At 35.6% G+C, this 26,432-nt stretch overlaps 1 protein-coding gene across 2 annotated transcripts in view; it reads left to right on the top strand.

Moving 5' to 3' along the window:
* The first annotated feature begins 1,132 nt into the window (after positions 1-1,132).
* The window catches only part of LOC123701208, a 51,137-nt gene continuing 25,837 nt past the window's right edge, over positions 1,133-26,432 (top strand). For both annotated transcript variants that reach the window (XM_045648605.1, XM_045648604.1), the window contains exons 1-3: positions 1,133-2,922; positions 10,883-11,039; positions 23,844-23,957. In XM_045648605.1, the coding sequence (XP_045504561.1) occupies positions 1,321-2,922; positions 10,883-11,039; positions 23,844-23,957 (1,873 nt within the window). In that variant the 5' untranslated portion in view covers positions 1,133-1,320. The remainder of the gene's footprint in view (positions 2,923-10,882; positions 11,040-23,843; positions 23,958-26,432) is intronic.

Genomic DNA, 26,432 nt, shown 5'->3' with positions numbered 1-26,432 from the left:
AGGCGTGCAAATGCTATATGATTCAATATGAGATGTTCGATGAATAAATGTCTTAGCAAAATTATTGTTGTTTATCAGACTATAGCGGTATTTGTTAGTCTTCTAAATTCTAAACCTTTATAATAATTTTGTGCTCTTTAAGAAGCATGGAAGTTTAAAAATCTCCATCTCAATATGTAAAAATATATTAGATTGTCTACTGCAAACTGAAGCTTCATCTTTTCGCAATTGAAATACATTAAAAAAAATACATTTAAATGTAAGTTAACACACTATATTATATTCGTGTTATTTAACACAAATTTAAAAAAGTCAAAGCAATTTTATTCCTCAGAAAATAATCTAACATCAATTCTTTTGTTTGCCCAAACTATTAAGTTTTTATATTAAGACATCATTATGTAATTCACTCGAATACAATTACAATTACAAATTACAATTAAAATTTCTGCAATGGAAATTAGAATCATAATCAACGATTTATTTAAATACCGACAGGATTATTATAATTACTGAATCTAATTATAAATACGACAATTTTAATTAACTCTGTTGCCATTGTCTTCCTAAATTTAATCGGAATTTGGTGTTCGTCCAAGGAATTTCATGCCCTGAGTTATTGTGATAGAATTTTAGTATCATCTTCCAACGGATTTTAGAAAATAGATAAGTACTCAGTGTCTTTAATGCTACACGTACTGCTCAAGTTTGGATTTGGGATGTAGCCTGTACAAAATAAATATTTATAAAGATTAAATATAATAAAACGATGATATCAATGTTTAATTTATAAATATAAAATAATGTATCAGTCTCGTCATTATAGCAGAACATTCATAAACATGTTATGATACGAAAATGACATATTATAAATAATTTACATTCAAAACAAATTTATTATAACACAAACTAATTTAACACGCATTATGTCAACACATACGCAGTCGCAAACCTTGCACATGTTACATCGAATTTATAGCATATTTACGTAAAGGGCTAGCCCTGACCAGTAGTAACGACAGGTGGGAAAAGTTGTCACCGCATAGGTCAAGGAATGGGCGGGCGGCGGCGCGGGCCGGGGCGGCTCCGGCGTGGGAGCCCATTTGTTTACGCAGCGCCAGTCCGCGCCGCGCTCAGCAGAGTGCTGCCGCGCGAGACCACCCTATATTCAGTTCACGGCCGCTCTATTACCGGACGTCTATTTCGGCGCATAATATTCTGTGCCGTGAGGAACGCTCAGTTTCGCGCAGGCAGGTGCGCGTGCCGAGGCAGAGAGATGCGGCGACGGAGCCGCGCGCGCGCCGCGTGACCGCCGACGGCATGGAGCGCCGCCCAGCCCGCTTCGACCCAGACCTCATGACCAAGGCCGTACGCCGCCGGGAAAGGCCGCGAGAGCGATGGCTGCTGACGCGGAAAACATGGAAGTACATGGCGGACGCCGGCCGCCGGCTCATCCCGGACGGCGCGCAGAACCGCACGGAGGACGTTCCGCGAATCGAGTCGTACTTCCAAGAGGTCTGTCAGCGGGAGCCGAGGTTTCTGCTATGGCGGAAAAGTTCCTATCCGGGCGTGTTGGCCCGCCCACGCCGGAAAAAACGTGCAAGAGGTGGCTCTGTGCGCGCCCGGTCGCCTTCCGACGACGCTCCGGTGCCCGTACGGCCCACAGAGTTATTCATCCCTCACACATCAGGTGGCCGATTTGATATAGCAAAGTTAAGAAGAGACTTCTTTGCAGCGCCACCGCCATCATCACAATCGGGTTTCACTCCGTCCAGTGCGGCATTTAATGTCGCAGCAAGAAACACTAGTCCACACATTGAGCCTAGAGATAATGATGAAGGAGTACTAGTTGATTTATTGAGAAAGTACCTGAAAGTAGAAGACGATAAGGATCCTCCTCCTCTCACAGAAAGTGAGGAGCTCGTTAAAGCGCTACGAAATTACCTTAAAAGGCAGTCGGAGCGCGCTCCCGCAGACTCTGATACAGATCCTGCGCAAAGAATATTGCGGGAGCATCTTAGCAGATATTACAATAGGTCGTCGAATAAGGATCAATCTGTACAAGATTTATTAAGCGATAGGAATTTGTTGAAAAATTTATACCATGACCTTCGTAAAACGAAGCCATATAGAGGCGGAAGGAGTGGAGGTGGCGGTCCCAGTGCCGGTGGGTTCAGTTCTAGCGTGTATAGTGCGTCAAGTTCCAGAATTAATATACGAGGTAGGAGTGTTAGTGCTTACGGTAACGATGAGGACTATGTTCGTTCCCCGCCCATGTCTCCGCCGCCACTTATCGAAGTACTGGGTGAGTCGCAGGAAGAAAGAGGCGTGGATGCTGGGACTCAAACTGAGCCCATACCTGAAGAAGTGTTGCAGGAGCTGGAGAGATCATACAAAGATAAGCTGGAAGCGGCGACAGCGCCCACTAGCCCGACGAGCCCGCCGCCCGAGAGGCGGCCGCGGCGCCGCTCTAGCGTAGACCATGACGACGTGTCGCAATCCGTGAGTGACACCATCAAACGCTACTTGAGAATGGCGCGAAAAAAGAGCGTCGACTCCGAAAAGACTGATCGTTTCAAGCGTATTAACTATGATAAAAACCTGCGTAATATAAAACCGCGTATGCCTAGTGATGTGGATGACGACGGGCCCCACAAAGGCTGTCAGACGGACGAGGCATGGGTTTTGACGTATAGGGATTTGCAATTCGCGTCGGTGGCGTCGACGCCAACGTCCCCGTCCCAGTCGCACTCGTTTCTGTCCACGTTATTGGGCCGTGGGTCTCATGCATCGGTGGCTCCCCCTGCAGGTGGCATGCAAAAGTCACGATCATCGAGCAGCGTGGTGCAGAGCGTCAGCCGGCGGCTGTGGCGCACGCGCAGCCGCTCCTCCAGCCGGGCGGCCGCTTCGTGGACACCTCAGGTCAGTCGTTATTCATTCTTTATTATTTACAAATATATAAACCTGTCATAAATCGCAAATATTTAAAGTTACAAATAATTTAAAACAAATATTATGGCCGCTTAATTGTCGATAGTATCATGTTTACAATCAAGCATAAAAAATAATTCTACGATGAGGGTAGAAGGATGAATGTCAATTGAACGTTTAATGCATTATCTCTTGATTGTCTTATTGTAAAATTATCTAATCAATATTATGTTTGATAACTCTATATATATTAACAAATAAATGAGAGGCGAAAGCAATTTATTCAAATGGATGATAAGGCTTTACGCTGGTTAATAGCATGTAATTTTGCATCGAAAGCTCCTCATCATACGTGTTATATCAGTATGTAATAATATATGTTTATGCAAATTTATCCAGCTCCATTCAGTCTTTTAATCTTTTTCACCATATCATATCTAGAGCTTCTAATTATTTTATTGCAATATTATCAATCAAAGGCAATGACGACTACGATTTCGACTATACGGTCTATATCAAATCAATGTTTTAAATTGTATGTTCATGGTCATTATTTTAAGGAAGTTTTTTTAGAGCTACAAAAACAAATTATCTGCATTAATAAAAAAATCTGCAATAGTAAAGTGTAGAATAGTTTTACTAAACAATCCAATTTTAATTTAGAAAGGATCCCTATTTTTCTACTACATAACTATATTTACACCCATAATATGCAGCGACGTAAATTTTATAACAATCGCAATTTATTTAAATTGTGATCCTATAAGCTTCACATGTAATAAACTATAGAAATGATTGCACACATACATCAGAAGAGATTTTTATACAAGTATATCCGATGAGTCAGGAGCTGGCGCCAAATGAGCTATTCAAATCATGAATTAAATATAATTAGGCGGTTGACAACCGTCTTCTGTCAGCACTTAGTTTTTGTGGCACTTCGAAAGCTTTTCAATTATAAAGAATGCATTATGTGCGTTTTATGTTATGTTTATAAAGACAAATACTTCAAGAATGTACTCTTAATGCAAGCTTGTCGTGACATCTGTTGTTAAACCTTGGTCAGGTCTAACAACGAATTCAATTGATAATATTCGCTTTGAGAAAGCAGTATTAGAACATTTTAATAGCTTCTCTAGATTGTCTTTATTTAGATTCCAATGTATTGTTAATAAAGCTAATAATCACTACATAGTATAAAACAAAGTCGCTTTCACTGTCCCCATGTCCCTTTATATGCTTAAATCTTTAAAACTACGCAACGGATTTTGATGCGGTTTTTTTTAATAGATAGAGTGATTCAAGAGAAAGGTTTTCTATACATCTATACAAATATTATAAAGAGGAAAGGTTTGTTTTTTTGTTTGTTTGTTTGTTTGTATGAATTGAATAGGCTCCGAAACTACTTGGCAGATTTGAAAAATTCTTTCACCATTCGAAAGCTACATTATCCACGAGTAACATAGGCTAGGTTTTATCCCTGAAATCCCACGGGAACGGGAACTATGCGGGTTTTTCTTTGAAAACGCGGGCGAAGCCGCGGGCGGAAAGCTAGTAGTATATAATTTATTAGGTTTTATACAAAGCGGGCGAAGCCGCGGGTGGTAAGCTAGTCTCATATAAACAAAGCTTTTAAGATATAAGACCTATATAAATATCCGAAGCTTGATAGTATTATTGCTTTAATATTTTTTACAGCGATAACTTATAAATATATCAGAAAATGCTGGTATTTCGCATCTATTAAAGTTATGTCACTTGATCTAAGTTCATTGCTACGGCGTAGGCATTGCGTAGGCTTTACAGTTCGTAGACGTAGACTGTAGACAATCTCGCTACATACGTCTACAAGTTCTACAGATTAGTTTATGTCAGCTAATGCCTAATAATTCCATTCACTAAAGACTGAAGAATTATTATTTAAACCTGTGATTTAAACTCGCCTTAATTTTTCAATGATAATATGTTGTAGTTGATCTAATTACATTTTTGAAGTTCCTACGTAAATTTCCAGTATTTATTTTTCCTTCTTCTTTCTATTGTATCAATGTATGCCATAACATTTATTATTATCTATTTTCTTCATCAAAACACGTTATAGGACACACCTCCAGTGTCAAAATATGATAATATCTAAACTCATAAAATAACAGACCTCCTCCATACAAATTCACATATAAATATATAAAAAACAGCACGTGTAACGCTAAAAACAAAGCTATACTATCCCACTAGCCACATACCACATTAGTTTTCGCGAAATTGGCGAATCATTTCCACCGCTCGTAAATCGTAACGGGGCCATCCGTTCCGGGTGTGGGCTAAGAGCGAGCGATTTGACACGCTTGTTAGAAGTACGCTTTGTAGCGTGTTTATTACTTAAATATTAATGTGTTTATTATTCGAGACCAAGATAAGGTATCCTTATTTGTCTATGGTATTTTATAAGGTCTATAATTTGTTATAATTCTTGTAAATAAATTGAATTTGAAATTTGAACTTTTCCCAATATCATCACAGACATCATCTTTTAATATCCATAGATAAACAACAGCTTGCTAGATGCTGTTAAGAGGTCGTCAAATTGCGTAGGTTCTACGATTAATTTATTTTGACACTAGTTCACAAGTATAGTTCAAAGGTCACAAGTTACAATGATTTGCGCATAGTAAATGTAACGGAAAAATATCTTATAATTATTTCAAGATATTATTTTTATTAGATTTACCTGTCATACTAATTTATGTTTGTAAATCCAGTTTTGAAAATTTCGGAGATGTTAAACTAAATTCAGTTAATTAAACGCAATATGAAAATTTCCTTGTTTCTTGACGTGTAAATTAACAGCAAAATATATAAAAAAGCGAATTATCATCTCCGCACATACTCGCTGTAAGCTCTTGCCTTGAACCAGGCAATCTTTCACCAAAATATTATGATAAGCTGTCTCAGTCGCTCGCTGCTCATCTGCTCAAGTATTGACACATTTGTCGCCAGACCAATTTGTTTTATTTGTACACCTTTCTCATAACTTTCCGAGGATTATAAAAGCAAACATGTTTATACGCTGTGGGAAAAACATATTTTTTCGTAAATTAGGATGTTTTTCAACTTTTTAACGTAATAATGAGGACCAAGCTTTTTTAAGCTTTTTATAAATAAACCCCTTCATTCATTTGTAATTTAAAGTACAAATTGTATACTAATTTAGTATTTTGATGTTTTTGATTACCTATTATTATTATGTCACGATGATGACGAGCAATGGCCTCTATATTAAAGTATTTTGATCTAGTCGAAAAAAAAGATGATATACCTCACTCAATAAAAATAGATACTTCACGTCTTAATGTAAATTCCTCTTCTTTATCAGCTAGCTTCAGCCCATGACTTCTACCGCGTTTTCTAAAACTGCTATGTTTTAAATTGTATCCTAAAACCTTCACAAGAAACACGCTATCCATTGGTGAGAACAGAAAATAACTTCATACAGCAGTTTTTCAGTCTATCGCGAACATACAGACAGACATACATTCTTGGCGAAGAGCATTATTTTATAGTAAATTTCAATAATGATAGCACGTGATAGTGATTATGTCTTTATTTAAAAACTTTATATAATAGTATCCAAATACGTCATTAGGTACCTATCTATAAAATGGATACGGATGACAAGCCGTGACGTCAGACGGTACGTCATCCCGCAGTACACATAGACTATACATATATTATACTAGGCAATGGACTAGTGTTAATATGTCAACAAGACTACGTAGACCAAAGACCAAGGTTTTTATGATCGTTCCATGTCTTTTCGTGAATGTAATAAAATTTACAAGCATAGACTTGTTAATGCTTTTGGTAATTTATTAGATACTAGCTTTCTGCCCGCAGTCAAAGAAAAACCCGCATAGTTCCCGTTCCCGTGGGATTTCGGGTATAAAACCTATCCTATGTCATGGGGTAAAAAGTAGCCTATGTCCTTTCTCGGGTATCAAAATATCCCTGTACCAAATTTCAAGCAAATTGGTTCAGCAGTTAAGGCGTGATTGAGTAACAGACAGACAGACAGAGTTACATAATATTAGTATGGATTTTTATACATAGCTCAATATTTTTATGATTTTTTATGTAGCGTAAACAATCCTTATTCTGTTAATCATCAAGTTAATAATCTAATTAATAATTTTAATTTTATTAACACCGTTATGTTTTCACCACACAATTACAAAGATGTCCTTGTAATATGTATTATATAGAAGCTCTCTTAGTATTTTCCAACGCAATGACTAATAAGCAATAAGAAAAAATAAACTCACAAAAACTGATAAATCTCGGGAATGCTTTTAGACAATCGCTGAATCACGAACACCGCTGCACAATGTCACAGACTATAAGTATTTTCAGTATCATCACTACATAGTATAAAACTTGTATAAAACAAAGCTTCTCTGTCACTATATCCCTATTTACGCTTAAATCTTTAAAATTACGCAACGGATTTTGATACCGTTTTTTTAATAGGTAGAGTGGTTCTCGAGGAAGGCGTTATCATTTATTAGGTTATAGACAAAGCGGGCGAAGCTGCGGGCGGAAAGCTAGTAATTCTATAAATACAAGTTATGTAAGCCCGCGTGGACCCGTTTCTTATATCGATACAAACAAGCGATTGCAAAATATATTAAGAAATGTTTGTATTCTGCATTCCACGATCTCATCGGTCAACAAACAAACTCTTTCACAGAATTTGGAGCTGGCATTTTCTTGTTGTGTTTTACGAATCCATTCCAATTATTTTATGCACACTGTTAAATTCTTTCTATACGCTAATCGTTGTTTTTTTTTTGAACCAATGCGAACTTTTGGAGAATATTTTGAATCAGTATCGATGCAATTTATTAGTTTACTAGATTTCCGCCCGCGGCTTCGCCCGCGTTTGCAAAGGAAAACCCGCATAGTTCCCGTTCCCGTAGGATTTCCGGGATAAAAACTATCCTATGTGTTAATCCAAGTTACCCTCTATATGTGTGCTTAATTTCATTGTAATCGGTTCAGTAGTTTTTACGTGAAAGAGTAACAAACATCCATACATCCATACAAACTTTCGCATTTATAATATTAGTAGGACTAGCAGCCCGGCCTTACCTGTGGTGCTACTAATTTTATCGTACCAAATCACAAACCTTCTCTTGAAGCTCATACACATTACACAACCCTTTGCTGATGATCATCACATGCATAGTTTACGATTCTATAAATGACGTAAAATCAAACATTATTTTCATACATTGTTATAATCGCTGCTTGCTTGGTTGACTGAATAACAATTAAGAACATTTTTGTTTATAGGACTAGGTTTTATTACGCTATAAACGACCATTGTAAAAGACAGTCAATTTTTAAAGTCAGTACGTACGTCTTTACGTGGGGGCCTTTTTATGAAAAGTTTTCAATCCTTAATGATATTCAGGATCCTATTAAGTGAAGCATAAATAAGTCCGATGTATGTTTTCTGCACCATCACATAATGTTTCTATGACTATGCTACTAATTTAACTCTCATCTGTTGCAATATTGCTGTGAATTTGACCCAATTCGTGCCGAAGTATGCTCGACTCCCACCTATCGCTTGTTCTGTGTTCTCATGTCATAATAATATGTGAAACTGAGCTACTAACTTGTTTGATGTCCGGTTAATTTTCATGCATATATCTCATATTTATAAGTGGTAGGTATAGTTGGATGACTATTAACAAAAACTTTTTGAAGTGATAACATCTCTAGTTGCGATGAACATCTTATGGTAGGTATGATTTCGCGTATTACCGATGTCACGATATGCACATTTTAATTTTTATGAAATTTCAAAGACTACTGCAATGGTTGGCGGTTAATAAAACACTTTATCCCGACTGTAGGCGGTATTACTCTGTATTCAACTGCAGACTTTATTCAAAACAACAGTACTATATATTATTACACTCACATACAATATTACACTACACTACTAAAATTCTAAGAAAAAGAAGCTTTTACAATAATTGGCAGTGCCTTTAACTGCTCACTTGGTTTTTCTATACTAATATTATAAAGAGGAAAGGTTTGTACTACTGGACCGATTCTGATGAAATTTGGCACAGCCAATCTTTAGCCCCTGAGAAAGAACATAGGCTACCTTTTATTGCGAAATTTGTACCACGGGCAAAGCCGGGGCGGACCGCTAGTTTGTAATAAAATGGTAATTCATTGAATGGAAAGTTTACGTAGAAGGGCCACATTATAAATTCACAAACTAAAGATTAATAATATAATCTAGTAGTATTATAAAATTCTGAATAGACTGTCTCATCATCATCATAATAATGCAAAATGTTTGATGTTCATCTCGCGACTGTAACTGATGACTTTCGTAATACATACAGTCTTTATGAGTTTAATAATAATATATTATGTTTTATCTTTGATCTCAAAACGGGGTACGTTATCCGTGGGTGGAAGAGGGACATCCTGTCTGGGATATTATTTTTTTATGAGAAGAGATTGGCTTTCTAAATTAAATACTACGAAAAAAGGTAGGTATCCATTTTCATTCGTAGGTCAGGTATGATGCAAATTTTTATGGTAATAGACCATTAATAGACGGATGTAAAAGCAGTCTCGCAAAAAAAGTTAGGAGCATTGCGAATGTTTTGCCATCTACACTAATATTATAAAGAGGAAAACTTTGTTTGTTTGATTGTAATGAATAACCTCATAAACTACTGGACCGATTTTGATGAAATTTGGCACAGATAATCTTTAGACCCTCAGAAAGAACATAGGCTACCTTTTATTGCGAAATATGTACCACGGGCGAAGCCGGGGCGGACCGCTAGTATATGTATTTCAAAAATGAACGAAATCCTACATTTTTTACCTTAAATCTTTAAGTTTTGCAATATTCAATAATATATTATAATTTATGTACCTAGTTAGTTATTAGATAAAAATCGCAAGTCGAATTGTTCTTGATAACTATTTGTATTGTTTTGCATTGTTCTCTCGTATCTCATTATATTATATAACAATATGTGTAATAACTGAAAATTGGTAGTAAACTATTGAGTAAATCGTAGAAAATCCTGGCAAATAAAAGCTTAATGTTTATACAAATGACATCGGAATGTAAATCAGGTCAATTATGTTTATGCTTTCATATTTATACACAAAATATTTTGCATAATGGTCTTGTTGTCGACATTGTTTCGTTAATCTTAATAATTTACTTTTACTGCTTTCTGCATGAGTAACATTATTGTGACCTTGAGAATTCCCTCTTATCTATCCTACTAGCTGTGCCCCGCAGTATAACTCGTATTGCTCTACTCCTGCTCTTAGCGTGATGATAAACAGCCTATAGCTTTCCTTGATAAATGAGCTATCTAACATCGGAATAATTTTTCAAATCGGACCAGTAGTTCCTGAGATTAGCGCGTTCAAACAAACAAACAAACTCCTCATCTTTATAACATTAGTAGAGCAAGAGCTTTTTACCCCCCAAATCCATCACGAATGGGAAAAATGGCGGGTTTTTCTTAAAAAAAATAAACTGAGGCCGAAATTTACTATCCACTAAGTCGATATCAGTATGATGACGTGACGCGTTGTGCGGTGCAGCTAATAACAATAAAAAAATACGTGTGGCGCTCGGGGACTGCCGCGGTAAAGCTATTGCATAGCATGCCTTCAAGCCACACCTCCGTGCCTGTCGGAGTGGGGAGCGTGAGCTTTTCGTTACGCAATTTCTGGATACGGTCCCCGCGCTCGAGGCCCGCGATAGAAGCTATGCAATAGCTTAATAACTATTAAAAAGTGTGATATAATATAGTAATAACTATTAATACAGGTCGTACTGCCACCTATATCCATCCAATCAGTCGATATCAGTATGATGACGTGACGCGTTGTGCAGGGCAGCTGTTGCTGGGCAGACGGCTCCGGGCGCTGCGTGCGGCTGGCTGACACGTCGCTGCTGACGCTCACCGAGGTAGAGCGGCGCGCGCTGCAGCAGGCCGCGCTGGCGAGACTGCAGCAGCTCAACATTGGGACCAGTATTAAGATACCTGAAGGTTAGTCAACTAACAAGCTTATATTTTTGAAGAGAAACTTCTTTTGGCGCGTTAAGAGTAAAATTTTAAGGTCGCGTCATGGTAAGTAAAGCGATGACTTAGGTATCTTTGAATCTTGCAATAGAAGTTTCACTTCTGACACGTGTGCTTAGCACACACACTCTTTCTTTTGTTATGGTAATAACTAATAATTCGCTTGTATGAGCTCGTCAACTAAGGTTTTGGTAACGTTGTAAAGTTCGTATACGGCACAAAATATTGTTCACATAAATGATGTTTCGCATTTTTCAAATAAAAATTAAAATCTGGATGTAGCTTCTAGTTAGGTGGGTAGGTGTTATTGTCTGTAAAATGTCAATTGATGATGATTCAAAAATTTAGAAAAGCTGTGTCTTCATCTATCTCTATCTTCAACTATCTGTAATGTTACATATTATGACCACTTCGCACGTGCACGTGTATTCTATCGGTCTAGATTCCGAAAAATAGATCTAGTTTATTCGGTGAAAGCAAAGTACCTAGTTAGGTAATAAATTACATACTATAAACCCGTATTGGTGATAGCATATAAATTAAAATCAAATAGAATTTCTCAAAGTGCGTATAAAAAGTAAAAATTAAATTGTCATCGCGCCTCGTAAAATCTACACAAGCGGAAATATGACTATAAAAAAACGGGAAAAGACGACAGAAACGAGGTGCGAATGCCGCAGGTGACGGTAAATGATTAAAAGGAAATAAATCTGAAGCTAACAGAGTATTGTAACTGGCAGGTTACCAAGACTCGAGATTATCTTAATGTTGAGGGAAAAGGGCTTATGGCGATTAACTGCGCTCATTTACAAGCAGAGTATACAATCTGACGAGTGACTGACCGACGTTTCTAAATATTGGTTTAGGAGATTGTATGAAGAAATGGGATGAGTCTTAAAATTGAAGGCTTGTTTGTTAAAACTGTTCTCTGAATTATAAGTGGTACCTTTTGTGATGATTTGAAAGCCCTTCTAAAATAAATATAGTTGGATGAACAATGCTTTGCGTTCGAATTTAAATAGATCCTAATAATGGCACAATATAATAAGGATTATTTTATTCGGTTGACTATGAAATAGTTAAGAAAATTAATAGTCAATTGCCTGAAAGATGTAAATACTAAATGATTATTATAATGTTACATTATTTGATTGTACGCTTGTTTATTGCAACATAATCTCTTTAAATAAATCTTTCAAAAGCTTATAAAAAAACGAGCATTATTTATTCAAAAAAGACCTTCGTATGAAGGTCCAAAATGCGAACTATATAAAAATCTTAATCGAGAAGCCCTCCAGACACGTAAACAGATGTTTACTACGTGAAACCTTTGAAAATGTTAAAAACATGACGGAGCAAACAGCAGAGAACTATTATTTCTCAGCGATACACTAATAGAACGTACTTATCTCATTTCGTTTATAGCACAGTAAAGAGCTACTCTCCCGAAATATCTCACGCTATTTCAGCGTTTAAACAGATCATATTTGACCTCAGATTATACCTTGTATATAATTGTTTGTAGGAAGTGTATGGACTTTGATAATAAACGTTACGTGTTGTAAGAATTATAGGTTTTTATTGGTAATGGAAAATCCGTTCATGATTTACCTTCATGGCTTATATTGAGATGTTAGTTGAGTCTGTAATTATCGAAGTATTTCTTATAAATACAGATATGGTCTATGTATTCTTGTATTATTATTGTGATATTAGAAATATAACAAAATGCTGTTCTTAATAAATGTGACTATTGTACTCGAGTGGTATAATATAAAAACATGTTCTTCTTTCATTTAATTGTAATGTTGTTTAGTTAGGTATTGCCGGTATAGAAGTCTAACAAAATTTGTAATCTTCCATATAATAACGTTAAAAAATTTAGTCTAAAATTCGAATGTTCGCAGAATTTTAATCAGTTTAGATCAATTATAGATCAGCTTGTGTTAAGAATACCCAAAGAAAGATGCTGGTTGGTAGACAAGATAAAGATATTAACTCTATCTCTATCGAACACAACACTTTTACGCAACATAAGTACGAGCGTGCTTAAGCGACGTTAAACACAGGTGACCTACTGCTGCCAGAAATAACTTGACGCGCGAGACATCGGCTATTTACAAGATGGACTTTAAATAAATACGCTACGAAAGTGACGCGTGGTGACGTCAGACGAGACATTGCATAAAGTTTTAACAGATATAAACTAGCTGGTTTACCTGACTTCGCCCGGGGTGACTCGTTGTTACAAGTGTAAAAGCTAAGAATTTCCTGTATGTGGAATCCCTGTAGACTTATATAGCTTGTTATTGTTGTACATAAGCTGCAAGTGTCATTAGAATCCTTTCGGAAGTTTTGGTATTATGGAGTAAAATATCCGACTTATTCAAGAAATCAATGTGATGATCTATTAATTAATTATGTCATCACATCAGCCTATACCCGTCCACTGCTGAACGTAGGCCTCTCCCAGATCTCGCCACTTTTCCCTTTCTTCTGCATATCGCATCCACCCAATGCCGGCCACCTTCTTTAAGTCGTCAGTCCAACGCGCCGCAGGGCGTCCTACACTTCGCTTGCCTGTACGTGGTCTCCATTCGAGTACATGCCGACTCCATCGACCGTCTGTTCTTCTACACACATGGCCAGCCCACCGCCACTTCAACGTGCTTATTTTGCGAGCTATGTCGGTTACTTTGGTTCTTTGGCGAATAACCTCGTTGCGAATTTTATAACCTCGTTGCGAATTTTAATTATGTACCTACATGCATCTCAAGAAAATGAAAGAATGAAAATTGTAATTTATAAATATATACGAAAAAAGAAATACGGATTTATATTCATAAATCCATGTCCATAGAAGCTAGAAAACCACAGAACAGAAAACAATATTATAATGCAGATTATACTTATAGATAACTACCTTTCCACCCGCGGCTTCGCCCGCGCGCAGTCAAAGAAAAACCGGCATAGTTCCCATTCCCGTGGGATTTCCGGGATTGCGTCATTTTCCCGGGATAAAAAGTAGCCTATGTCCTTTCTCGGCTATCAAAATATCTCCATACCAAATTTCATGAAAATTGGTTCAGTATTTTAGGCGTGATTGAGTAACAGACAGACAGACAGAGTTACTTTCGCATTTATAATATTAGTATGGATTTCTACGTATCAAACAAGAACAAAACTTGAAAAAAAAAATACTTCTCTGCGTGTTCTAGTCTGATGGAAATTGCGTGAGCAAAGTTTCTTTTAAGATCAAAGTTCAATAACGAAGAATGAATTAATCAACTTTATTTATAAGTTTTTAAACTATGCGAAATATTCTTTGAATGCTTTTGTATGATTATTTCATCTCAGTTTTGTGTACTCTGTCTAAAGGAAGACATAAATCATAAACTATAATGAGGAGTTTGATTTTCTTGTCTTGATAATATAATTTTTGTTACGTAGATAGAAATTTATATAATCTGAAAGGAAATTAAATCTATACTAATATTATAAAGCTGAAGAGTTTGTTTGTTTGAACGCGCTAAAAAATTATTTCGGTGTTAGATAGCCCATTTATCGAGGAAGGTTTATAGGCTATATATCATATATCATCACCCTAAGACCAACAGGAGGGGCACAGCTAAATAATAAAGATCCTTACTCTTAAGAAATATATTGCAATATTTATTTTATAGAGGAGAGATATTTACTATTAATAATCGAATTATACTGTATTCAATACCTAAATATAGTAAAGATAAGATACAAATTCCCATCCCACGTTTCTTCATTTCAGAGCTTGTTTTATCAAAAACAGCACAATCAATCAACGATGTACCAATTAATTCACAATTTACGTATTTAGTTTTGCGGATTAAATATATATTTTACTTGGCAACACAGTTCCCTTATGTCACGTGATCGGTGATACGTTTTGATGAGTTTCTTAGGAGATTATTTTTATTAAGAATCTAAATGTAGGTGGATAATTCGTTTGGGAACTTCTCAAACAGTTGGCAAACGGGTTCCATTAAAAAGCTACGGAGTGTTTACATTTATATATTTTAAATTGAATATAATAATTTTTGAGCTGTTTACTCTGAATTGCAGACTCGTACTGTTTATGAGTTTGTATGAGTAAAAAATAAGTGTACAAGATACTATAAATATAAAGTCTATTTGTGTTTTATTGTCTTGTTAAAGGTGTAAAGATTTTGCGCTGTATTAATATTTGTAACTACATTCGTGTATATAAATGTAATTTGAAATTGAATTTGAATTTACATAACATCAACTAGCTTTCCGCCCGCGTTTTCAAAGAAAAACCCCCATAGTTCCCGTTCCCGTAGGATTTCCTGGATAAAACCTAGCCTATATATAATCGTGAATAATGTAGCTTTCGAATGGTGAAAGAATTTTTAAAATCGGTCCAGTAGTTTATGGGCCTATTCATTACAATCAAACAAACAAACAAAGTTTTCCTCTTTATAATATTAGTGTAGATTATAACTCTATCTACAAGATATTTACACGAAAAATCTAAAACCTTTTAAATTTTAAACAAAACCACGTTTAAACACGTCGAATATAGGTTAAAAAGCTTCAGTTTATTTTCCTTTAACAGTTCAATCGGAACCGGGATCATACAATTAAGAAACAGACTCAACAGTTATGTCTGTGATATATCGGGATTTTTATTTCTTGCGAATAAACAACGCGACTAGACTGAATGTTGCGAGGAATGCAAAATTGTGTACATAATAATATGGGCGGGATTTACGTTCTGGTAACACAGTACAACAAATGTCAATCAGTATGTTTATATAAATCTTTATTTCACCAAGATTTCACCTTTAGGATATACAATATTGATCATGAGGCTCTGGCTCTCTTGATAGGCATAGCCTGTGTTAAGAAAGCCAGTCCCTTCCCTTAATACATTGTGGTCTAGATAAAGGTAAAAATAAAAAGAAAATTTATACACAGGCAAAAGTTTGAAACAGCTTTTTCTCAATCTCATAATTTGTAGGAAAATGACGGTTTTTAATAATTGTATATTCTATTACAAAGTCCGGTCAATGTTCGACCTTCATAACGTTATTATTTGAAAAAGAATTGATACTATGAGTATGAATACGACGTTTTTTTGCTTTGACGCAAAAAAGAACAAGATTTCTAAATGACTACATGATCACTTTAAATCACATTTACATTTTTCTTCTAATGGACGTGTCCCATTAGGTGTGTTGCTTTTACATTATTCTTTTTTGTTTGAATGAACATCCAGCTTATTTATATACTTCTAATATCAAGACTATTCACGATTTAGGCAGGAGTGTTCTAAAATATAAGATAAATTGTGTCCCTTCGTCCAGCATACTCACCATGGAATCCTGATATTTCATGAATGTCAAAAAACTGTTCTGAAATAGTGCTAAATAGTGCCCAAAGGAAAAAAATAGTGCTCTTGTACTTGCGAAGTTATAGCCATAGTTCGATGAGTATGCTGGACGAAGGTTTCGCCCAGCATACTCACCTCCGTCCGGAGAATCTGTATACGCTTCAAACATAATTCATACTTCAAAAAATAGTTCCCAAATAGTGCCAAACGGTGCCCAAAAAGAAAAAACAGTGCTCGAATAACTTCGGAGTTACAGGCTTCGTTCAGTGAGTATGCTGGGCGTAGGTTCTACGCCCAGCATACTCACCTCAGTGCGCGAATATCGAACGAGCTATAGGTACAATTTACGTCTCAAAAAATTGTGCTTGAAATAGTGCCCAATATCAGTCCAATTTTTGCTTGACTTTTGACCTAGAAAACCATTAAATTTGATTGTAAACTTCTACATACTAACGTAAAATGGGGTACAGTCGTCGACACATGTTATTGGACAAAAATATTAAACTTTCTAATTGTAGACTTCATGTTATTGGAAATAATTATGGTATTTTCTCACATGTCAAAAACTTTCGATTAAATGCATTATTATATATTTTATAAATAATAATAAATGAATGAAACTTTAAGCGTAAATGAAGTCTATTACTTCATTGCATTGTGTGTTTGTCTGAATAAAAACAGTCATTTGCAGCCAATAAAATTAATATCTTGAAAAATTGTAAAAAGAAAATTATACAGTTTCTTTTTGTATATATGTTGCAGGCAAAACTTATAACCAGTCAAAACTAGTACTGTGACATAGTTATACAAATTTTTAAAACTCTTTCCAATAGTTTAATCAATGAAAGGTTTAGCAATAAAAAACATTTTTAATTACTTCCGTTATTTATTACTATTTAAAGGGCCAAAGTAATCAGAATTCTAGTTAACTAGTTCACAGCTTTTGTTAACATTCATAATATAATAGAAAAAATTGTAGTTCTAATATTGTATATAATATACATATAAAAAAATGTTTAGCCAAATATTGGTAAAACTTTCTAAAATATAACACGTAGGTACTTGTACTTTGTTTTACTGCTACAACGTTTTAATCACAATAAAATTATCTTACAAATAAGTATAAATTGAGCAATCACAGTTTATAATCACGTTTTTTTTTATTAATATTAAATACCCTATATATTAATAATATTGCGATTCTAAAGTAAATACTCCCTTACATAGACAATTAATAATTTACACAAGACAAAAATTGTTAGAAAGAAAGTTAATAATATTGTATTCGACTGTACTCAATGTAATGTATGTAGAAGTTTACAATCAAATTTAATGGTTTTCTAGGTCAAAAGTCAAGCTAAAATTGGACTGATATTGGGCACTATTTCAAGCACAATTTTTTGAGACGTAAATTGTACCTATAGCTCGTTCGATATTCGCGCACTGAGGTGAGTATGCTGGGCGTAGAACCTACGCCCAGCATACTCACTGAACGAAGCCTGTAACTCCGAAGTTATTCCAGCACTGTTTTTTCTTTTTGGGCACCGTTTGGCACTATTTGGGAACTATTTTTTGAAGTATGAATTATGTTTGAAGCGTATACAGATTCTCCGGACGGAGGTGAGTATGCTGGGCGAAACCTTCGTCCAGCATACTCATCGAACTATGGCTATAACTTCGCAAGTACAAGAGCACTATTTTTTTCCTTTGGGCACTATTTAGCACTATTTCAGAACAGTTTTTTGACATTCATGAAATATCAGGATTCCATGGTGAGTATGCTGGACGAAGGGACACGATAAATTGATGTGGAAATAGTTAATTTCTAGGCGTGGCTAACTCATTTAATCATTTAACCACAGAATATATGAAAATTTGTCGGAAGTGTCTATGCTTAATCTATTTATGTGAAAGAATCTGGCTTCAAAAATATTTTGGTTATTTTGCTAAATTAATTGTTTTGGTACTTTGTTTTAATTCAGTGCTCTCGTTGAGTGTTGCAATGCGATTAAAATATAAGCAAAAAAGACGTGTGGCACTCGGGGACTGCCGCGGTAAAGCTATTGCATAGCATGCCTTCAAGCCACACCTCCGAGCGTGAGGTTTTTTCGTTACGGAATTTCTCGATTCGGTCCCCGCGCTCAAGGATCGCGATAGAAGCTATGCAATTAATAAAATAAAAGCAACGGACGCCTTGATTCATAACAAATGTTAATTTTTATTTGTTTTTATCCTTTTACAATCTTTGGTGGGCCACTTGCCCCTTTATTTGTTAAAGGTGTAAAGATTAATATTTAGGAAATAATAAAATTAAAATATATTTTTGTCATCTGTATCTAATCTTAGGCTGGTTGCAGAGCTTGACCGACCATCAGTGCGTACCGTCGGTCCTGACGATACGCATCAACAATGTGTATGAATATGACACTAATAATCGTATAGGAGGTAGCAACGTTGACAAGTGAGCATTTTAGTATAGTTGGTTCTTTGATATACTGTTCCTCTTGCTATTTCGGTTAGAGTCCGGGCTGTCTGGCTGGCCGCAGTGGTTGCGTTTAATAGTGCGCATCTTATCTGCACATGAAAATATCCTTAATTTAAAGTCATTTTTTAACGCGTAATTTTTAATCTTTTGCCTTAAGATAGATCCAACAGACATAATTTTTTTATTGCAAGACGTTTTATTCGTTGTTAAATAGGTGCCAGACGCAATTTTTTATTTAAAATAATTAAAATGTCATCGAAATAAGTGAAATTCTATCAAGATGAGTCCCCGTGAAGGATAAGTAATCACTGTGTTACTTATACTATATATAATATTCATTTTACTATTTACAATTTTTTTGCAACAATCTACCATGGTGCCTTCTTTTCCCAACGAACCTCAAATAGGACGTTAATGTAAACTTGATAAAAACCAAATATCATCAAGAAATTAAAGACTTTTTAACGGATTTTAAATGCGATTTATTCATTGTATTATTTTCCCGAGTCTTTAATTTCAAAATGTATAATACTCGCGTAAAATCAAACACTAGAATATACAAATATCATCAAATTCATATTTTTACCCAATAGTGTAGTAATAAATATGAAAACATCTTTTAAAAATTTTAGTTTACTAATTATTCAATCTATGTATTAAAAAAGGATAATATAATATAAATAATAAAGTTATTACTTACCTTTTAAGCGGACTCATGTTGATGTAATTTCACTTATTTCGATGACATTTTAGTTATTTTGAAATAAAAATTGCGTATGGCACCTATTTTACAACGAAAAAAACGTCTTGCAATAAAAAAATTATGTCTGATGGATCTATCTAAAGGCAAAAGATTAAAAATTACGCGTTAAAAAATGACTTTAAATTAAGGATATTTTCCTGTGCAGATAAGATGCGCACTAATAAACGCAACCACTGCGGCCAGCCAGACAGCCCGGACTCTAACCGAAATAGCAAGAGAAACAGTATATCAAAAACCCAACTATACTAAAATGACTTTTTTTTAAACGTTGCTAGCTCCCGTACCATAAGCATGACAATACGCGTGCGCACAGAACTATAATAGTTCTGTGCGCGTGCGTATGGTCGGTCTAGCTATGAACGGTTTTATGAATTTCCATACATATGACAAGCGCGACTGACGTACGCACTGATGGTCGGTCAAGCTCTGCAACCAGCCTTAGTCTTCATATTTTAAATAGTCACATTTTTTACAAAATACTTACACATGCTACGCTAAATAATTCAGTTACAATGCACCCAGCTATATCAGCTTACTCAAGAACGAATGGAATTTCGCGCGTACTTATAAATGCAATCTAAATATAGTTTGGCATCCCCGGCACGCCTGCATTATCTCGTACTGACATGTCGCAGTGTCGCTGCTAATTCGTTTATTGAGTTATATTGTAAAAAATCATTGTTTGGTATACGATAGGTATACGTAGGTGTATGGGAAATGAGTTAGTGGATACTTGCTTTGGTTTAGCCGTTTTAGTTGGTAAGGGTTGGCCGTTGGGTAGAGAAGTAGCTTTCTTATGGTTTACGAATTTTCAAAAACAGTTCAGTAGTTTCAAAGATTCTACTGGCATAATGAACCTCACAAACTCCAAAACTCTGTTTAATATTAGTAGGTATCTAGATATAGTAGTGTGAATACCTGTTTCCCCTGTTGGGTATAGGGATGTATCTGAATCACTGATCAACACTTTATCAGACCAGATATTTTTTCTTCGTCCCAACAGGGTTCCTAGGATCGATCGAGCGAACGCTCACGCGTTAGCCACTGTACCAAGGAGGTGGACAGATATAACCAACTTGTTAAATAAGATAATAAATGAATAATTATGCTCCTAGTCTTATTACTCAAATTTTAAATGTTAAGTGTTTTTCTGCATAAGCTGTAAATCACCTCAACTATTAAATGCGGTGTGCAATCGTAAAAAAAAATTTCATGTTTGATTGAAAGTTTATCATTTATGATTTATTTAATTTCTTGTGAACCGTCCTTGAAATATAACGCACAATCATCTTAAAATTAGAAGGAGGAAAAGTTTGTGAAATCTTGTAATTCTGATGTCATAGTGTTATCGCTTTCATAAATCTTCTTAAGATATTAAATAGTAATAAAGTATTTTTTAATCTTTGTGCGTTTGCATTTAACAAGATTTTAAGTATCTTGATGTGTTTTGAATTTATGCGAATGGACAATGCTTTATAGATTAACATTTCCAATGACGCTCATAAATGTATGCGTCATGGCTTTTATGTGACGTATCTTCTTATTGTTACACTAAAAACGACTGAATCGATTTCGAAAATTCTTCCACCAGCAGAAAGCTACATTACTAATGAGTGTGATAAACCTATAGCAGCTAACGTTTTAGGAGATCTTACGTTACAAACATACAATAAAATAAAATAATGATTATTCAGGATTAAGAGGATGAATAGAAATATTAAAAACTAGCGGTCCGCCCCGGCTTCGCCCGTGGTACATATTCACGTTTTCGCTACATAAGAATCATCCTCGTACTTCAAGGAATGAAATAAAAAAAGAATTAAAGAAATCGGTTCAGCTGTTCTAAAGTTATACGCTTACCAACACATTTTGGGATTCATTTTTATATTATAGATTAAAACCGATAATAATTAAATTTAAGCCTTTAACAGGTAAAATATCAGTGATTAAAGATCTACAATTTTACAATTGTTTCCTTAAATATTATCTACGTTAAAAAATTGTTGAAATTTCTGTAAAACATATCATTAATAGCAGCTTATCATCTATATTATACAATATACATATTAATTATTATACTCTAAGCTTAATGTTACGTTGCAACTATTTAGTTATCTGTGCCTGAACTTTGGAAAAGTGGCTTGGATTTATGCATCGATTAAAGCCTAACGAATATTAAGTAATTTCAAACTTATTTTAAATAACATTAAAGCTCTTAATTCTCTGTTTTTAACATCTCTTGCGTTATCCAGAAATACGCCAAGGCGTGGGAATAGCACGAGTAGATTTTTAAACGCCATTTATTATGACATAGACAGGCAGTTTACACATTTAAGATTAGGTACATTGTGTATAATTGGTAGAATTCTACAGTTTTACTTTGTAGATATTCGAAGCAAGCGTTAAAGAATGTTTAACAACAGCAGTTGACCTTGGACAAAAATAACATTAAACCTAATTTACTTTTTGGTTAATTTACAAGAAGTATTTTATCCGTCTAGTTTCACGATTTTATGATAAAGTAGCAAAGTCAATTACACATTTTGACTTTTTTTTTTAATTAATTATCCGTTGTAACTTTACTTGGCAGTATAATATGCAAAAGACTTCAAAAAAAATCACTTTTTCCAGTTTTCCTATAAATTATTAAGTAGGTACCAACTTAATGAACACTTCATTTAGAGGCAGCTAGGTAGTTATAGTATAACAAAACAAGGACACCTAATTCGCTAATCATCTGCCTAGATCTATAAATAATTTAGCACCGACACGTAAACACTTAAGAGCAAAAAAAGCACCTTGAAGTGGCAACATGATAGTTGTTTTGACGAATATCCGTCCATCAGAGTTTATGACAATGTATTTTTATACTTACATCAAAATATTTTTTTTATTGTCGGAGGCTGAATGTTGCGAATGTGCGTCGCTTGTAAACAATGACGTGTACACACCTGTAGGTATTAATAGATAATCTATACCTATAATTATATGTTAATCTTTACGTGGAAAACCCAGCAGATGTGTTGGAAACCAATAAAAGTTTAAACGAAGAAAATATACGTAGGTACGTCAATTTATGTTTAAGAGGGCTTATTCAATTTAACGCAAGTCAAAATCTCCGCGATCTATTACGATAGATCGCGGCTTGCGCTATCCTTTTACTATGAACAGCATAGGTCCACAGGAGAGCGCCGAGCAACATGTCCTCTCTCTGGAAAGGCTCGCTGCCGACTGATTTTAATCGGGTCGCGCGCAGTGTTTTATAGTACTTTAAAAAAAATTGTAGAAAAATAATAGAGGTACCTTAGTTGATTTTTAAAATTTTATCTTATAAGTAAGACGTTCTTTTATTGCAATATGTAAAAATAATATTAAACTAAGTCAAATATCTTGGTGAAAATAATCATTTTGTCGACTATAATTTCTAAAAAAATTCACATTGTTCGGATTTTAATTTCGTAAGTTAGGAGTCCAAAATAAAAAAATCTTTTAACTAACTATTTTAATAAGGATTTTTGCAGTTAGTTAAAAAAAATTGTGTGTTAGATCTGTCAGCGATTTCAGATATTTTTAGCTTCGAAATTGACACTAAAAGCGAAATCAAGTAATCATCGGCTCAGTTATCTTGATGGTATTCACAAATACTGTATTAATTGAAAAAAACTCTTAACTAACTATATAGACAATAAAATTTCCTAAAATTATTAGTAATTCATATGTTTGTAAGATAAGTGGTTGATGGACAATCTGGTTTGAAAAATCACATATTTGAGCCAAACAGCGCACGGACCGCGTACACGGCCTTAATTGTTTAGGTTTTCCATACATTTATAACAACACTTCTCTGCCTTTGCAAAAATTATTAAATGAAATCACATCCTAACTCTTAATAATTTCGTTATCTTCTTAATGCTTAAGGACCAATGTACCTTTTCATTGGCAAAATTGACCACAATCTCGCCTGATGTTAAGCTAAGTTATGGCCTAAGATGGACGTTCTTCGCTAGTAGGTTCCTGTTCACTATTACGCTTTTGAAACCCGTCCATTACCACTATGTGATTAAACTTTTAATTACAAAGTATACTAAAGATATAATGACGTCATCTAAAGGTTATTTTACTTTATTTCACCAGATAACACAGCAGCAGTAGCAACTAAGCCGAAACGGCGGGCGTATCTTCTCAAGCGGAAGGCGCTCACTACTGGCTTCTTTGACCAGAGTCGAAAAGATGCTGATAAGGAAAAAGGTATGGATGAAGCTATTATTAAAATGTATTTGATAAATATTAGATATCTATAAATATCATAGGTACTTAAAATAGTATCTCGTCGATATTTAGGACACCATGAGAATTGTCAATGAAGAAAAGCTTTAGCATCGGCTAGCAGGTTATTAGTAGCACATTTTCTTCTATTCTAGAAGGTATTTGTTCATTACTCTTATAATACCTATCTGTTTTAAACCATTCCCCAAATGATAGATTAAAAGCGCGACGTGTTCTTTGAGGTAAAAACATACCAAGGACCTCCTTAAACATAAATTACTATCGGTTTTAGAGAACAGCAAAAACTACACTCTTAGAAATGATTTTTAATTGAAATCATTAAAAGAACAGAAGAAATGATTGACTTTACAGTTGTTGCTCGCTAATTCTACAGATATTTGCGACCTATATTAGGGAAGTAGGTTACTACATTTCCCATTAGACTTTTAGAAACCCAGAAGCTGTATCATAAACAGTAAATAACTAAAGAGCATGTAATATGTCATAAGTATTTTGGCGCGTTGTCAGCAGATATCAGTATCATCTGATACCAATGAGTAATCCAGCTATGTGCCAATAATGTCTCAGATTGTAACCCACTTGTATTTACCAATAGCTGTTGTTCTTCATTTTATCTGGATTACTGGGATTACTAATTATTATATATTCAGGGTTAGTGTTTTCGTCTTCTGGACTGTTTATTTTATTTTGATCACAATTTTGATCATATAACCATATTATAACCAACCTGTTTCACTGAAGTAATGCAGAAATCCTTAGTTTTAATATTATAAGTAATTATAACGTTAGCCAAAATAACATCATTAATTTTTAATAACATTATCAATTTTTAAATAACATCAAACTCATCTATTCGTCCTCTAGAAAAATTAATAGAGCATTTGTTATTACAATAAAATTAAAGTATTGGAAAATTATAAATATTCTGAGAATTGTACACAAACATTGATGACAAGCTTCCGCCCACGACTTTGTACGTGCATCCTCGTTTTTCCCCGTTCCCGCAAGAATTTCAGGAAAACCTTTCTTAGCGGATGCCTACGTCCTAACATCTACCTGCATGCCAAATTTCAGCCCGATACGTCCAGTGGTTTGGGCTGTGCGTTGATAGATCACTATATCAGTCACCTTTGAGTTTTATATCATCATCATCATCATCATTATCAGCCCATGTTTGTCCACTGCTGGACATAGGCCTCAGTCATGGCACGCCATTGAGCCCGGTCATTCGCTCGTTGACGCCAGTTATGCCCAGCAACCCTGCGAATGTCGTCACTCCACCTTGTAGCAGGGCGTCCTACGCTACGTTTGCCGAGCCGTGGTCTCCACTCTAGTACGTGTGTGCCCCAGCGGTTGTCCGTTCTGCGGCACATATGACCGGCCCACTGCCACTTCAGCATGCTAATCCGTTGAGCTATGTCGGTAACTTTCGTTCTCTGGCGAATTACTTCGTTCCGGACTTGGTCCCTCAGAGAAATACCGAGCATAACTCTCTCCATAGCACGCTGAGCAACTTTAAGTTGGTGGACCAGTCGTACTGTCAGTGTCCACGTCTCGGCTCCGTAGGTCATGACTGGTAGGACGCACTGATTAAATACTTTTGTTTTGAGGCATTGTGGTAGTGACGACGCGAAGACTCGACGGAGTTTTCCAAATGCTGCCCAAGCCAGCCGTATCCGCCTGTTGATTTCACCGTCGAAACTGTTCTTACCTAGTTGGAGCATTTGCCCTAGGTACACATACTCTTGAACAATTTCTAGGGAGACTCCGTTTATTATGATCGGCTCCGGTAAAACATGATTGTTGACCATGATCTTAGTTTTGTCTGAGTTCATGCGGAGACCGATGCGTAAGGAGGATTCGGCTAGTTCGTTCAGCATCTGTTTGAGTTCCTGCAGCGATTCAGCCATAATGACTATGTCATCGGCAAATCGCAAGTGTGAGATGTACTGACCGTTGATATTGATGCCTCGTCCTTTCCAATCCAGCGTCCCAAACATGTCCTCTAACGCGTTGGTGAACAATTTCGGCGAGATTACGTCGCCTTGTCTCACGCCTCGCCGTAGATGGATACGCTTGGTACGCTGGTTCTGGATTTGGACGGACATGGTTGCGGCATCGTACAGAGATCTCAGCACCTCGATATATCTGCAGTCTACCTGGCATCGCTGCAAGGACTCCAGAACAGACCACGTCTCGATGCAGTCGAAAGCTTTCTCATAATCCACAAAAGCAATGCACAGGGGCTGATTGTACTCTTCTGTTTTCTGTACAATCTGCCTCACTGTGTAGATGTGGTCTATGGTACTGAATCCACTGCGAAACCCGGCCTGTTCCGGAGGTTGAAACTCATCAAGTCTTCGTGCGAGACGGTTGGTGATGACCCTTGAGAACAATTTATAGGCGTGGCTCAAAAGTGATATGGGCCTGTAGTTC

The sequence above is a fragment of the Colias croceus genome, chromosome 21, assembly GCF_905220415.1.
Source record: "Colias croceus chromosome 21, ilColCroc2.1".
In the NCBI taxonomy this organism is placed as follows: Eukaryota; Metazoa; Arthropoda; class Insecta; order Lepidoptera; family Pieridae; genus Colias; species Colias croceus.
This window is presented reverse-complemented; position numbering and strand designations above follow the sequence as displayed.